The sequence below is a fragment of the Eurytemora carolleeae genome, unplaced genomic scaffold (genome assembly GCF_000591075.1).
Source record: "Eurytemora carolleeae unplaced genomic scaffold, Eaff_2.0 scaffold383, whole genome shotgun sequence".
Lineage (NCBI taxonomy): Eukaryota > Metazoa > Arthropoda > Copepoda > Calanoida > Temoridae > Eurytemora > Eurytemora carolleeae.
In genome coordinates, this window is record NW_019396487.1 from 213106 (window position 1) to 229648 (window position 16543).

The 16543-nt window shown below is 34.5% G+C and overlaps 1 protein-coding gene across 1 annotated transcript; it reads right to left on the reverse strand.

Moving 5' to 3' along the window:
- Nucleotides 1-9: 9 nt before the first annotated feature.
- LOC111704185 (DNA excision repair protein ERCC-6) lies at nt 10-15157 on the reverse strand. The gene is made up of 23 exons (XM_023476340.1): nt 14959-15157; nt 14608-14757; nt 13940-14081; nt 13755-13824; nt 13512-13562; nt 12875-12932; nt 12181-12270; nt 10358-10475; nt 9964-10030; nt 9743-9835; nt 9167-9218; nt 8468-8613; nt 6922-7038; nt 6007-6291; nt 5653-5724; nt 5150-5260; nt 3976-4059; nt 3642-3694; nt 3170-3374; nt 1756-2930; nt 1257-1383; nt 805-920; nt 10-494 (listed from the first exon to the last, which is right to left on the reverse strand). Exons 1-23 carry the CDS (start codon nt 15089-15091, stop codon nt 446-448), a joined length of 3564 nt encoding a protein of 1187 aa, XP_023332108.1. The 5' UTR covers nt 15092-15157; the 3' UTR covers nt 10-445.
- Nucleotides 15158-16543: the final 1386 nt, after the last annotated feature.

A 16543-nucleotide genomic window follows, 5' to 3' on the forward strand; every position in this document is an offset into this window, starting at 1 on the left:
TATTTTATCACAGGATTACAATATTTCAAATATATGAGCAATTTATTACTTTTTCAAAAAATTCAAGGATAAATAAAATAATTCACAAGAGCAATGAATTTAAGAAGGCGCAGACATTTCAAACACATGTGTGGCTTAAAATCAGAACTTTTTCAAACAATGCTCTTTTATGATTATTATCTAAATTTGTTTTTAGCTGCACAACTTTGTAAAAGTATAAACATAGTTTGTTCATGTAAGGTTATTTTCCGTGCTACTTTTCACCTTTCAATACATAAAAATTTTACGTTTAAGTTATTGGAACTGGATACAAATACTAATATTGGAACTGGATACAAATACTAATATTGGAACTGGATACAAATACTAATACTGATCGACGAACATACATTCAAGATTTCCTGTAAAATTGTGACATTTGCCGTTTTCTTGTAAAATATGTAAATTATCTAAACTCAGTCTTGAGGCTCCATATACCACGGTCGTTCTCCCGCCTGAAAGAATCATAAAATAAGTTTAAGTTTTTTTTAAACATACACATATCAACCGTTTAAACATACACACATCAACTGTTTAAACATACACATATCAACCGTTTAAACATACACATATCAACAGATTAAACATACACATATCAACCGTTTAAACCTAAACATATCAACCGTTTAAAAATGTCTTCAGCTGAGTCAGCAATTTATATCTCGAAAACGGGATTTAATAAAGCAAAACTGTCAGAGAAACTTCATCTTTTGAAATAAATTAATCTTCATGCTTGAAAAACAAATTAGAACAGTTGACTCCGACCTGAAATCACATATTTGTTTGAGAAATGCCTTGAACAGCGGACTCTTCTGACTTGGCAAAGCTTTCTGGAACTTTCCAACCAACTCCGCCGTACTCGCCTCACCGTCCTTCTTCGCCTAAACATCATGACTCATGAGGGAATATTCAAATACTAAATAGTGTTTTAAAATAAGAAATGATTAGAAAATGTATTAGATTTAAGGGAAAATTCATTGGTTGGTTCCTTAAACTAACAAAAATAAAATAAAAACGATTTCTAAAGGATTATTTTGGAGCGCTGACCACTGACCAGCTATCATCTATCTACACCAAATGGAATAAGGCATCAATGGTTTTTACTGCCGATAACTACCGTTCAAAATTTGTTGCAACAACTTTATATTTTGGTGAAAAAGGTAAATTGCCCGATGATAATTTTTGCAGAAAATTAAGTGGCAAAAATCACATCTAACCTGGAAGGCCACATAATTCCGAATATCTGTAAGAAGATCTAAATCCTCTTGATTTACATTTCCATCCCCACCCCTAGCCCCCTCTCTTCCTTGAGGGAAGAAAATAGAGTCTGGGTTTCCCTCCGACCTAAAAAATATTCTTTTTAATTCAACCCTTACCTTTAGTTGTAAAATGTTAAGAAAAGGTTAGTGTTAACTGGTTAAACAGATTACCCACACTAAGTTAAAGGAGTAACATTGGCAAAGTAATTTTAGTGACTCCCCCTTTATTAAGGAGTGTCATCGAAAATCTTTGACGGTGCCCTTTACGTCTTAAACTGTAACTTTTCTTTGTTGGTCACTTAAAGCAAATCAACAAGTTATGAATTTTTGTAATTTTTTTGGTTTAATCATTTATGTATATATTCTACAATCTTAAAGGATACATTTGTGGAAAATTGGCGACACATTAAAATGCCAGTTAAAATTACGTTAAAATTTACTGAAAGTCTGAGTAAACCTTTCAACTGTCGGAGCAATCAGGTTTCTATTTCTCATTCTCTGAAGTAGATCGGCTGAACTAAGAGTTCCCTTGATTTTTTTACTGAACTTCTTACGAACCATTCCGTTCTGTCCAGTCCAGTTCGGTACACCAGTTTCTGCTGCCATACACTCCCTTCGACTAGCTCTCAGGGCAGATATAGCTAGATCAGCTACCTTGTTGGCCTCGGATTCTATTATAGCGTAGTCTTGAAGACGTCCATCGACGATTGCGTCATGCTGCACAGCACTATGTACACCAGACTTTGCAAACAGTCGTGCCAATACATAGTTATCCTGAGATTGCGCAGTTTTTTCCGCTTCCTCCTCATCTTGTATTGGAGGCTTATATCGTCTAGTTTTTAGCAGATGGGGGACTCTTTCTCCTTCAAACCTTCCTCCTCGATCTTTCTTCATCTTTCTATCTTTCTTCTTCCTATCAGAAGACCCAGGGGTATATTTGAAGGAAGTGGATGGTCTAGGAGTTGAAGTGTAAGAATTTAATGGTTCAGGAGTAGGAGTATATGAAGATGGTCCAGGAGTATAAGTATATTGAGTCGAGGGTTCTGGAGTAGAAGTGTATGAAGTTGAGGGTGCTGGAGTAGAAGTATATGGATTTGAGGGTCCAGGAGTAGAAGTATATTGAGTTGAGGGTTTTGGAGTAGAAGTGTATAAAGTAGAGGGTCCTGGAGAAGAAGTGGATGGCTCATCTGGTACTGAAGTTGACGTAAATGGACTAAATGGCAAACATGCATTCTTAATACTTGCATCAGGAAGAAGTAAAGCTGGTGCAGGAATAGTTTCAGGTGCATCAGTCTTAGCAACTGAAGGAGATGCAGACTGTTCAGAGAAAGGTTTACTCGACGTTACAGAAGATTTTTTAAACTTTGCACTGATGCGTCGAGCCTTTTCTCTCAGCTCCAATCTTTTCGCTTCTGATAGATTAAGTGAACTTTCTTTTTGCATTGCTTGAACAATTTCATTAGATTCTCCAGGTTCTCTTTTAACTCCAGATTCTTGTGGTTCTACGAGTTCCCCCTCTTCTCTTCGTTCTCCTGGATTCTCCTGTTCACGATAGAGACGATTAAGAGATGATTTTACATCCTTTCCCTCGACGCTAGCTCTTTTCTTAGGCTTGAAGGACGGCACAGGGATCTATAAATATCAAATTAAAAGTAAAAGGTAAAATTATTTACTGTACTTTAAAAACAAATATTACATGTAAATGACAAATCTTAATATATTTAAAGCAGTACCCTCTTCTTAGGGGTTTTAGAATATAAAAACTGGCAAACTTTTAAGCTTCTAAAATACAAATACAAAAAAATCTTTCTTAAATCAAAATTTCTCAGGAAAAAGGGGTCAGCAAAAACTAGTTTAAATCTGTTTTAAACCTTTATATTAGTTCCGGTTCCTGCAAAAATGGCAGAGGTCTCAGTTTTATCGTTGTCAGTCTCCGTCAAGGTAAACAGCTCGTACAGATCGTTGGACTTGAAGAACCTTCTCTGTTTGGGATCCTTGAGGACTCTATTGACGAGGAACTGTTTATAGATCTGCCGATGATAGATTTTCTCTTCGATAGTTCCAGAGGTCATCAATCTAAAAAAAAAATATTGTAGCGGAACCAACATGGACTTCCTTATTAGGAAAGAAATCCACCAACAAGATTATATAAATTCACAAATCAGTATTTTCGGAGATGAGAACATGGAAAGATCTACTTATCCTTATCCTCAAATATATTCTCATTACATATGTGATCCTTCTTCTGTTGATAAATATACTATTAAAATATACATTTTTTAAATAAGCGGAAATCCAGGAAAAGCTTCCAACATTAAGAATAATGATGAATAAAAAACGGACCTGTATATGGTGACCTGCTTCTCCTGTCCGATCCTCCAGGCTCGCTCTCGGGCCTTTAGTATTATTATTATAAGAGTTCATTCCCCTCGGTTACAAGGACTAATTTTATCGTATCTTACAATATTCGGCAAAGTTCCATAGTGTTATGAATCTAAATGCAATAGACCAGACTTAATGAACAGTTGAAACCAGTTCTCTTGTTGTTTTGACAAGCATTGTACTGCAAATATAAATACTTCTGTACTCAAAAAATATTCAGACAAGTTGAACATTTTGTATCTTGCCTAAATGATATTTCTAAAAAAGTATAAAATAAAATGTTCCCCTGCTGTACCTGTGTATCTGTACTGGGGTTCCAGTCAGGATCGAAGATTACAACTCGGTTTGCTCCTGTCAGGTTTACTCCCAACCCTCCAACCTAAACAATTAGGTGTTAGGACATTATATAGAAAGGCATTTCATGGACAGAACATTTCAAATATAGGACATTGCATAGATAGCAGATTTCATAATCAGAAAATGTTTATGACAGGTAGTTTCATAGAGAGATAAGAATTTTCATAGAAAGGGAATTTCATAGACAGAGAAGAATTTTCATAGATAGGGAATTTCATAGACAGAGAAGAATTTTCATAGATAGGGAATTTCATAGACAAAGAACATTCAGGACAATTTTAAGTTTTGGGTTAATAAAAATGTGTCACAATTTTAGAAAACTTGGCAAATTACTTTTTCAACTTTTACTTGTTTTTGTTTGTGAGCATTTTCTTTGTAGAATATACAACAATACAAATAAATTTCGTGGATTTAAAAATATATAAAATATGTGTGCAGAATGTAGATTTGATCAGTTTAGAAACATATCTATCTATCTATACAAATACTTTGCTTGTCAGTTTGATAGTCTGTTTGTATCCAATTAACACTCAAAACGGCTGAAGCGATCGGACCCAACTTTTGTGTGGGACCTCACATGACTCCAGGTTTATGAATGATCAAAATTTTAAAATTTTTTAGCAAAGTTCGATTTACATAAATTTTTAACAATCCCCGATTGTTTTCGTTTTTTCTTGTTTTTTTTTTGCGATAAAGACAAAAAAAGAGAAAATGCTCACAATTGAAATAGAAGTTTGCCGCGAAGCACCCTAAAACTCTAATTTTGATCAAATGCATAAAAAATACAGAAAGATAAAATTATAAATCTTCTTCGTGAAAGTTATTGATAATAGGGTATTATTGTTCATTGTTCAAGGAATTTGTACGAGTTTAACAATCAACATTGAAAAAAAAATGAATTTGGTAATTTCCCTCCAAAAACTCATAAATACTTTATCAAATCCGGTAAAGTACTGGGATTTACACTAATTTTAAGTTTTTTTTGTAATTTCAACAATATTGTGCGTATCGAAATGGGACTACAAATTACTTGCTTTTTTACCATTAGCAGAAAGGATAAATATTGAATCCTGTTCTTCAAGAATAAAAATGAAGAAGAAGATCTACTTTACCTTAGTAGTAAGGATGAACAGGAAGATATCCTTGCTCTCATTAAACTTTTTAATGAGAGGTTGCCTAGATCCTACTGTAGTTGTTCCATCGAGTTTCAGATAGCTGTAACCCTACAATAAATTGAGTGGTGTTTTTTTAAGTTAAGTGCCCTACAGTAAAATCATTTACCCCCCCCCCTTCGAAAATCATTTTTTTGTTGCCTGGAGTTAGTATTTTTAAGGGTTTTATTTGCTGAATGGGGAAATTGAATGAATTTTAGGGGAAAATCAATAAATTGGGTTAAACTATTTTCTTATGTCCAATTTTTCATTTTTCTTTTTTCCACTAACATCAAAAATTGCACAATGACCCCCCCCCCACCGGGGAGAGTAATTCTTAAATTATAAACGACATTTTAACTTCTCTAATATTTCCTTGAGCCAATTATGAGATAGACGGATTAGAAGAAAAGTTTAAATCATTCCTTTCATTAAAAACTAAAAAGTTGTATTACTCTTGTTACCTGACTAACAGCGTAGTTCTGTAGGACCTTCAACATCTGCCTGGACTGAGTGAACAGAAGAACTCTGTGCCCCTGAAGTTCAAAATATTAAAGAAAAAAACGCGTTGGCTAATAAAATTTTCTTCAAATTTTTACTCATAAAAAAAACTTAAAAATCAGGCACCTCACCTTGAGGCTTACATCCCAGTACTAAAAGGGAGTGCTGAAGTGTCGAGTGACTTATTGGCATGGGACAGATATAGACTTTTCAAAATCTATAAATTAAAAGCTACCCCCCTACAATTTTTTAAAAATGCATCTCAAGATTTTTTTGTGAGTTATTTGTGCTAATTCTCTAATTCCATTTTCGATTACCTGCTTTTTCCATATTTTCAGCAGAGAGTGTATTACGAGCATTTTCCCACTTCGTTTATACCATCCGAACCTCTGGGCCTCCTCGTCCTCCTCCCCATCCTCCTGCCCTGAACAATTATCAGGGACCGGAGGTGCGAAGAGGTCAGGATGATTACATATCTTTCTCAGAGCAATTAGTCCCATAAACACCTTCATCCCACCCTCGAGGATAGATTTGGTCTCACGAGAGTCCAGGTAACCTCGGTACAGCCTCCGTTGGATATCAGTTAGTTTACAGAACAGAACCTGGATATACAATCTATATATATATATACTTTGCTTGTCTGGGTGTCAGTTTATTGTTTGTTTGTCTCCAATACAAGTTAAAACGGCTTAACCGATTGTGTGGGACTTCACATGACCCCAGGGAAAATTAATGGAACATCAATATTGGAAAACAAATTTAAGGAAAATAGTTGATTTTTTAAAATAGGCCTAAGACAAATCCTTCGAAATTTTAAAATGATTTAAAATTGCCGACTTTCAGAGCAACACTCAGTAAAAAGCTAAAATTATTAACAGGAAGGGGTGCTAAAAGTCTAGTTCATTAAATACAAGGCAATACATTTGAATCGGGATTTAGGGATACATATTCAAATGCAATTGCGTCTATTAACAAGTAAGCATTATAATTTATTTAAACCTATCATTTCAGTATCAAGGTAAACCAAATCAGTCAAACATCTCTTCTGACCCTTTTTATGGTAAGACAACGCAAATAAAAATTTTTTTTTGGGGGGGGGATTAACAATAGAAAATCGAATATTGGAAAACATAAGTTTCCTGTGTTAACTTTTAAATAGGCCTCCACTAGTCCACTACCTTATCAATCAATCAACAAATCTATCAAACCAACCAATCAATCTTTCCGTTGACCTGTTCATTCTTCTCCGGTAGATTAATATGCTGTTTTACGTCCTCCTTCATTCTCCTGAGTAGGTACGGGTTTATAGTATCACGAAGTATGGTAGCACACTTGAACGCCGTAGCAACCTGAATAAAAAATAACATTTTACAAAGCCTTTTCTTTAATGACCATTAAATAGTTCTTTTTCAAATTAATACCGACTCCAGCTTTTAAAAGAATTAAGGGTAAGAGGCCCATTACCCAATACAATATAAAAGCATGAATTTCCCGATTTTTTAAACCTTCTAAATTCAGATGTCTGAATATAATTAAAAATCCTTCCTCGGCCTAGGGAAGGAAAAAAGATTTTGGAAGATTTGGGGAAACCAATAAAAAGTTAGAAGGGGGTGAATATAATAAAATCACTGTTTAAAAACATTTTTCCCCAGAAGAAGTTTCTTCACTAAATTGATGAAAATAAATGTTTGGGGAAAAGTATCAAAAAGTTTGAAAAAACTTGCTTTTCATGTTAATTTATTTTCTTTTTGCCCTTTATCGTCAAAAATCATCCCCCCTTCCCGGCCACAAGTGGAGGGGAGAGATTGAAATTCTTAAAATTATACACCTCTAAAAATTTGACATCAACTAGCACGTTTTTCCCAATCTTCAAAACTTTTCATCCTCAACAATAATAATTCTAATACCACTTGCAAGGATGTTTTTAAATTTTTGAGCTTTTGTAGAAATACTCATTAAAATATTTTCTTTCGTCAATCAATTAATCAGACTTTAACCCAGGGAGTAAGGAATAGAAGGGAGATATAACTGACGCGGTTCGCCCTACCATATGATTAACATGCTTTGCAGACGGGTACTTCATTTGTATATGAAATATTCAGAATAGGTTATTGTATAAGCAGTAATTGTACACCCGACAAATAGTTCTTATACAAATGGAGTACCCGTCTGCAAAGCATGTATAATCATATGGTAGGGCGAACCGAGTCAGTTATATCTCCCTTCTATTCCTTACTCCCTGCTTTAACCTCATCAAAATCTCATCATGACTTACACAAATCTGAGATTTAAATAAGGGTTTAAAATTACAATTCGCGAATGAAATGCAGTAATCCAAGGACTAAAAGAAAGCCCCTCTTGTATTGGTTCTTGACTCTTGAGTCACTAAGGTGGGTTAAAAACTTCAAGAACTTAAAACGAACTAAACGTAATTTAATGTGACTCTCCATCTCCATCTGGAAGTACCCTTGTAAGAAATGCAGGAGTAATCAATAATTTCTCGTTAAAAGTTGATCATTTTTAATTGGGGTTTCTGGCACTTCCGCTCTAGAAACAGTATGGAGAAAAATTTCAGAATTTAACAGCTCTGAGGTTAGAAAACCGACAAATTCTTCCAAATTATTAATTAGATAAAAGCTTAAAGGGTATATCGTTGTGAATCGAGCATATCCCTTTTTAAATGGAAGGTCACTTGAAATTACAACAAAAGTCCTTAAAATAATTCACAACACTTTTTAGCTGGAGCCGGAAAAAAATTTCCCCTTCAAGCCGACGCACCTGAACCTGTGACGCATTAGCGTATCCTCCCTGTGTGATGGGTGCACTGAACTGCTGTATGAAGGTGGGTAGGGTCCCCAGTTTACCAGGGTAAATGAAATCAAACAAGCTCCACAGCTCCTTCAGGTTGTTCTGCAGGGGGGATCCTGATTAATAAAAACCAAAATAAAAGATAAAATATTTTGAGGAATATTTTCATAAAAAAAAAACAGTTTATTTCATTGATCATTTTAAATACGTTTTTAGGCTGTTTTGATGACAGTATTGTGGCAGCAATTTTCCTTGTTATAAGCTTCAGATATTAACGGTAATTAACATTACCGTTGTGAAAAAAGCAACACGAAATTCTTTTTTATTGGTTTATTTAAAGGGATATTTCTCCAGGCAAAGATGCCCGATTTACAACGGTAATCTTAATCTACTCAAATATGAGAAAGACACCATCGCATCGTTTTTCTCACTCGAAACGAGTATTTCTTTAAGTTTCTCCATTGCTATTTTAAATTAAGAAATGCGCAAGTCCCTTTCGCAAAGAAACCGCAACTGAAAACGAACAGTTTAAAGAAAGCAAAAACATGATATCTAATTCATTCTTAATCAGACAATGGTTTCAAGGGTACCATTGTTAATCGGCCATTGCCATTTTTTCACGAAGGGTCACTTGAAATTACGCTTACAGTCCCTTTAAGTTTTACTTGCCTGAGAGTATTATTCGATGTGGAGTAGCAATTTGCTTCACAACCAGGGTTACCTGAAATATATCAAATCACAAAAAAAAGCTTCGATGAATTATTCTTAAATCAAGAAGACCTAGGCCTCATCTAATGCTACCAAAAAAACTGTTTTAATCAAGATCAATCTATAAGTTCAAGATCCTGCATCTATAAAATAAGATCCTGAATCTAAAAGATCAAGATCCTGAATTTGTAAAATAAGTAACCAGAAAAGGTACTATCTTTTAAAGTTCTTTTTCTAAAAATCGATTTTTGAAATTTTAATGCATTTTTCCCGCTAAATTATAGGCTGAAACTTGATCTACTAGAGATCAAATGGAGTTAATCCAGGGAGTTTAAACGGTTTCTAAGCACTGTATGTATTGTATGTAAGTATGTACTATGTAATATGTATCCACATCGCATATTTTCATACGTTCTAATTAGGTGTTCTCAAAAGTACATTCTCAATGTGTTCTCCTTTGTGCATTCTTGTTGTTGGAGGAGTAGTTTTAAAAACAACCAACAATACCCCTGAAAATTTTAATTTCCAAGCTCCCACCTTGGCGTCTGGATTTCTGATTTTATGTCCCTCGTCTAGGATGATGTACTCCCACTGTAGGCTGGTCAATACATCCTGGTGGGTCACCATAGCCTACAGGATGAACAAACCATCAATTAATGAACGCTAAAATAAAAAAAATGAGAAGGAAAGATTCTAAATTTTTTTTAGGTATAAAAAAACGTAAAACGTGCAAAAACATGGAAAGTGTTGCTACTTGCCTGATAGGATAGAACAATAATACCTCGCCAGGCATTCATCTGTCGTATAAAGGAACTCTTTGATCCACTAAATATACTCAATTAAATCACATCCAGGGGGGGACGAGGGGGGGCCTTGGGTGCTCGTTGCCCCCCCCCCCCGCCGCGCCGCTTGCCTCAATCATAAAATGATTTTATATGATGTGGAGGAAAAAATTGAAATTTTATTCTATCTTCTTGATATTATTTTTTCTCACAAAATTCAGCACATTTACATTATCTCACATAACAGAATGAAAATGACTATTTTAGCCTCTTAAAGATATTTTAAGAATAGGATGACAAACATCAGAAATAAGCTGCAATGCAAATCTCAAAATTTCGATCATTGAATTTAGAAAATGAAAACTTTTACCTAAATGATCCTGAAGTATGGAGAACTCCAACTCGGAAGGGAGGCCACCATTTGTGAAGTTCAGACACCCACTGGTGCAAAACTGTTGTGGGACAAACTATAATGGTTGCTCCTAAACCTAAACAACAGGGAATAGATAAAATGTATTTTAAACATCAAACACTAAAATATTTCGAATAATATTTTAGGGAGTAAATATTTTTTAGTGGTTTCTTCTTTGATCTTGTAGATGTAATAAATGTGAAACTGTTTTCACATCTTATGACAAGTGAGGATGAAAAAAAGGATATCAACATCATCTAGTTCTAACATTAAAAGGAAAGTGTTTGCATCTTATGACAAGTAAGGATGAGATCTAACATCATCTAGTTCTAACATTAAAAGGAAAGTGTTTGCATCTTATGACAAGTAAGGATGAGATCTAACATCGTCTAGTTCTAACATTAAAAGGAAACTGTATGGACATCTTATGACAAGAGAGGATGAGATCTAACATCGTCTAGTTCAAACATTAAAAGGAAACTGTATGGACATCTTATGACAAGAGAGGATGAGATCTAACATCGTCTAGTTCTAACATTAAAAGGAAAGTGTATGCATCTTATGACAAGTAAGGATGAGATCTAACATCATCTAGTTCTAACATTAAAAGGAAAGTGTATGCATCTTATAACAAGTGAGGTTGAGATCAAACATCATCTAGTTCTAACATTAAAAGGAAAGTGTATGCATCTTATGACAAGTAAGGATGAGATCTAACATCGTCTAGTTCTAATATTAAAAGGAAACTGTATGGACATCTTATGACAAGAGAGGATGAGATCTAACATCGTCTAGTTCTAACATTAAAAGGAAACTGTATGGACATCTTATGACAAGTAAGGATGAGATCTAACATCGTCTAGTTCTAACATTAAAAGGAAACTGTATGGACATCTTATGACAAGAGAGGATGAGATCTAACATCATCATGTTCTAACATTAAAGGGACTTAAAGCGTAATTTCACTCCATACAAAGATGGCTTTGTCCGATTTACAGCAGTACCTTTGAAACCTTATTCTTATCGAAAATGTGGAAGATACCGTCGTTATTCTGACTTGAAAAGCGTTTATTTCTTTGAGTTTTTCCATTGCTTCTCATAAACAGCAAATGCGGGAGTCACTTTGGCAAAGAAATTGCAAATGAAACTAAACAGTTTAAATAAACATTGATATCTAATTAATATTTGATCAGACAAAGATTTTAAGGGAACCGTTGTAAATCGGGAATTGTCATCTGTGCATGAAGAGTCACTTGAAAATACGCTTACAGTTCTATAAGCTGAAATTGTCATGATGAGTGCTTTCGCTTAGGATCCAGAACATGTTGAATACAAGGGACAAAAAATTCAACCAAAACCAGCATAAAATGTTGTTTTCAAAACACAAAGATTATCAGCAACTAGTTTCAGCATAAAAAAGAATATGAAAAAGAAATTTGATGAAATGCACTTGTTCATAAAAATGTAAATATTTAAAAGAAAGAAATATCTATGACCTGGATTCTCATCAAAATATAAGCACCAATCATGACACCTTGCATTGTGAAGAATAAGAATTTTGAAAATGATCTAGTTCTATCTTTAATTGTGGGACAAATGATTGAACAGCAAAAGGCCACTTTTTTAATTCTTTATGATCCTTTTTACCCCAAAAAAATGCATTTATTTTCCCCTAGATATCATTCATTTTCCTAAGTTCATCGATTCAACCCTAAAAAAATTTGAGGGGGGAAAATTATTTTTTGAGAAAATATACCTTCCTGACATAATCTAGTTCTAACCTGATGTTGAACTGTCAGCAGATCTTGTAAATGATAAAGAAGCAAGGAAACAAATCATTTGAACAGTTTTCCCTAAACCCATCTCATCACCTACAAATCAACAAGAAAAGTAAAATGAAAATTCTAAATCTTACCATTTACTGTTATTTAATCGTTTTATCCTGAATTTCTTATTTACGCTACTATAATGTTAAAGATCCCGTGTTTCTATTCCTGGACTTATGTTTTTGATATTTTTCCCACACCTTCATAAATCCCCCCCATCCTGACATAGAATTCCACTTCTTTCTAAACATCTCATCTTTGACAGATGCCAGTCGTTTCCTTCCAAGGGTGTAAGTAATTAAGTAAAATGTAAATATTCGTAAAATATTATTATATTACTAAGAAGTATTAAAACCTTCAAAATAGAGACATTGTTGGAGCATTTCTCCACAATTTCTGAATATTATTTATTTTTTTCTTCAGGGTGAAATGGTTTCAGAAGATCTGGGGGGGGGGATAAAAACTTGGACATCTAAGGGCATATTTTTTACTCGTTGTCACATCTTTTATCCAAAAATGTATTTATTTTCCAATAAATATCATTCATTTACCCCAATTTTTTGCGGTCCGCGCAAACACACCGATATTCTGAAGGGAAAATGATTTTCAAAGAAAATATACATCCGTGCCTCCTTTCTTAACAACTCACCTAGAATTCCCCCACAACGTTGTAGATGTAACTCATACATCCACTGAACAGCTACTCGCTGAAGATCAAACAAAAATAGCGGGATGTTTCAAACCTTTTTATGGGAGACAAAACAGCACAGTTTCAGCTTAAACCATGATATTTTATACAAAAAATAACTCAGTTTAGTTGATTTGCTTTTTATTTACAGTTCTTATCTAAGTCGTCTTTGACCTTGGAAATTGTTTGCGACATTTAACGTAGGTAACCTCATTTTAACAATTTTGTTTTTATGAAACTATCATTAGAGACAAGCCTAGTCCTGTAAATTCCAAAATGTGGTTAGCCATTTTAGTGCTTTCATAGTTGCCGTAGAAAATTATTTTGTTCAGAATGAGACATTATCATATCTCTGGCATTTTTAAACGCAAAAAAATGGTAGACCACATTTTGGAAATGGCAGGGTTAGGGCTGTTTTTGATTAATGTTTCATTCAAAAATATTGCTAAAATCAGGATACCTTTAATGAATGCTGCAAGCTAATTCTAAGGTCTTAAACTTTTTAAGTTATCAATCAATTTATATTTTATCGGGTTAATTAGAATAGGCCTGTAATAAAATCTAATTCTGTTTTTTTATATTTAAGCTTATTTGATCCCTGATAGTTGAATAAGCGAGACCAGAGGAGTGCAGGAATCCTAAGTCCTTCCTAATACAATAAATCAATTAAATTCAACATTTTCAAGGTAGATTTTGGCAGATGGGGCCTTACAATGTTATTGCTTGTTAAGATTAACAAAACTTTAAATTAAAAAGTAAATTAGAATTGACTTTGTACGAACGCATCATTTTAATTCTTTTAATACTTCAAAAATTACAGAAATGAACTTTGCATCTTTACCTTAAGCTTTTCGTACTGTCCGTCCATGTTGGCCTCCTCTTCTGTTCGAGTTTTCTCCCATCGAGCCAACCTGAAACAAATAATCCATCAATGTGGGGTGGGAGGGGGGGGGGCATATTTTGAAAGAATTGGAGAAGAACAAAAAGATTTATAATCTACATACAAAATGGTAGCGAAAGTCCAACCTGGCAATGTACATTTCTTTGTTCCCGTCGTCCTGAGCTCTCTTCAACTTCTTCACAACCTTCTCTTCCTCATCACTGTCCGTCAACCAGTCCTCATCCTCGTACTCATCCTCATCTTCAGAGTATTCACTTCCAGGCTCATCTAAATCAGGAATTTATGTGAAAGGGGCTGTAAGCATGATTTCAAGTAAACCTCAAGTGTGTCATTTCCTTCTCACAACGGTAACCTTAAAAGCTTTGTTTAAAAAAAAACACCTAAAATTACCAAATTACCATTGCTGGGTTTGTTACAAAAGTAACTTGCGCAATTATTGCTTCAGAAACATTGTAGAAAATGTCAGAATCAACACATTCCAAGCTGGAAAGACGGCATTATCTTCCACATGAATGACATGATTATGGTTTCCGTGTTACCGTTGTGAGTCGGACACGTCCCTCTTTTAAAAGGCGAGTCACAAATTACAATCACAAATTAAGTTAAATAATGGATGGCGCGAGGATTAATAAAAAGAAAACGATTTTAAAAAGAGTGGTGGCATCCACCATCAAATTCTTGGAAAAAAAGGGCGGAAACATATGGCATTTGATAAAATAAAAACATGATACATAACGAAGAGATCTTTTAAAGGTTATTAAAATACAGTTCAGAGTAATCATTTCTGTGTCACCTTTGTCTCTCTTAATTTTTTTCAGTTTTTTCTTGGATCCTAAATCCTTTCGGCATTTTTTATTCTTTCTCTTCTCTCCTTTCTGTTTTCTTGAAGAAGTAGTACTCTGAATACCCGATTCACCTCGGCTCAGATTCTTCATGTAACTGCCTGAGAGTAAGAGAGGTCATTGTGAAAATTTGAGATGACGCCTTTGAAAATCCCAACACTCAGCTTTAATCTAAAGTGTTTTTTTTCATTCAAATGGAACAAATTAGCAATTAATAACGGAAGAAATTAATAAAACTTTAAAACTGATATAAAAGTTTAGAAGTCACTTTAAATTATTTTAATTGTCCCTTAGTCCCCTACCTATTTTAGCTTTAGCATCGAACTGCAAAGAGGTTTGCAGCGAGGATCCGAAACCTGTAATTTCTCCAAGACGAACTCCTCTCTGCATTTCCGTCTCCGCCGCTGTTTCGGTTTCCCCTTCCGACGCTCCCATGCCAACTGGGGCTTCGAGAACAGAGTTTGTTTCAGGGCGAAATTTACCTAAAATTCAAATGTTAAGTGATTACCATCCATTCACAAAAACATAAGACAAGCGAATTATCAATGTTAATCCAAANGATCCATGTACAAAATTGGTAGGAGGGGGGTAGAGGGCCTGGGGGGGGTCCAAACATCGTTTTTTTTCCTTTCCTACCTTTTGACTAATATCCTGAGCTCCGAAACGACAGTTTTCAATCTCTTCTTCGCCCTTTCCTCCGTTTCCTTTCTCTGTCGTTCGGCCATTTTTATTTCTATTTTATTCATAATTTCCTTCTCATAATCTTCATGACTCCTCGCCACAATTCCAATCTCTTCCATGTCGTCCTTTTCGCTTCTATTTCCTGATTCAGTCATCTTGAAACTTTCTAGTTCGACCCAGCTAAATTTATTTAATAATTATGAATAATTAATAAACAATATTCCAAATATGCCAAATCTACATGACATCTGAAAATATATTGTGTCAGTTGGTAATTTCTCGCTTCGTTTCCGTTATTGTCAAATTTTTATTTAACAATTTATTTTTACACTTTTCCCACTTTTGGGACTTTAATCTTACTGAGGACACAGCAGCTAACTGTAAAACTAAAAATCTTCGACGTGCGTAAAATTTAGGCTGCTGAAGTTTCATCATCGAACAATAATTGCGGCATTTGAAATTGAATTATCTAACACTTTCAGGGGTTTCAACTTTTTTAGTATTTTTCTTTGAAAAATTTTCTTGTATTTTTCTGTGATTTGACGATTCAATCTAACATTTAAATTTCCTTATTATTTTTATATAAAATTTTCAGTTGACCCTGTTTTATGCCGCGTAAGACACATGTTTCAAAATTTTCAGTTCGGATTCGGTGACCGGTCGGCTCGTCGTAACTCGTAAGTCGTGAGCCGCAGTTCAGGGTTCTGGACACTTCTGGTTGCTAAGTGACTGTAGCTGCAGACACTTTTCTTGAATGTGGCTTTTTAAAAACCAAATGGTTGTGAAAAAAATCCGATGGCTTTATGGCTGTCATGTGAACCAAACGTTCAGAAAATATCCCTAATTTATCGAGATTACTCAATGCTGGGGTTCGTCCTAGATTGATTGATTGATAAACGTTTTTTTTCTATACACCTTATTACTGGTGTCTTAAATCGTTCGTCCTAGAGAACTATTTTTGGACACCCCTCAGAATAAACACATTCCAAGCTGGAAAGACGGCATTATCTTCCACATTAATGACATGATTATGGTTTCCGTGTTACCGTTGTGAGTCGGACACGTCCCTCGTTTAAAAGGCGAGTCACAAATTACAATCACAAATTAAGTTAAATAATGGATGGCGCGAGGATTAATAAAAAGAAAACGATTTTAAAAAGAGTGGTACAAAAATCATCGTTCTCTAATAGATTACCCAAAGTTGTA

What these genes read in the sequence shown, in the direction of transcription:
- LOC111704185 (XM_023476340.1), bottom strand. Translation starts at nt 15,091, where the DNA reads ATGGGAGCGTCGGAAGGGGAAACCGAAACAGCGGCGGAGACGGAAATG. An exon ending in CTAATGCGTCACAGGTTCAG is followed by an intron (nt 7,039 to 8,467) that starts GTGCGTCGGCTT and finishes TTTTTTATTCAG; the next exon opens with GTTGCTACGGCGTTCAAGTG. An exon ending in TGTTCATCCTTACTACTAAG is followed by an intron (nt 4,060 to 5,149) that starts GTAAAGTAGATC and finishes CTAATTGTTTAG; the next exon opens with GTTGGAGGGTTGGGAGTAAA.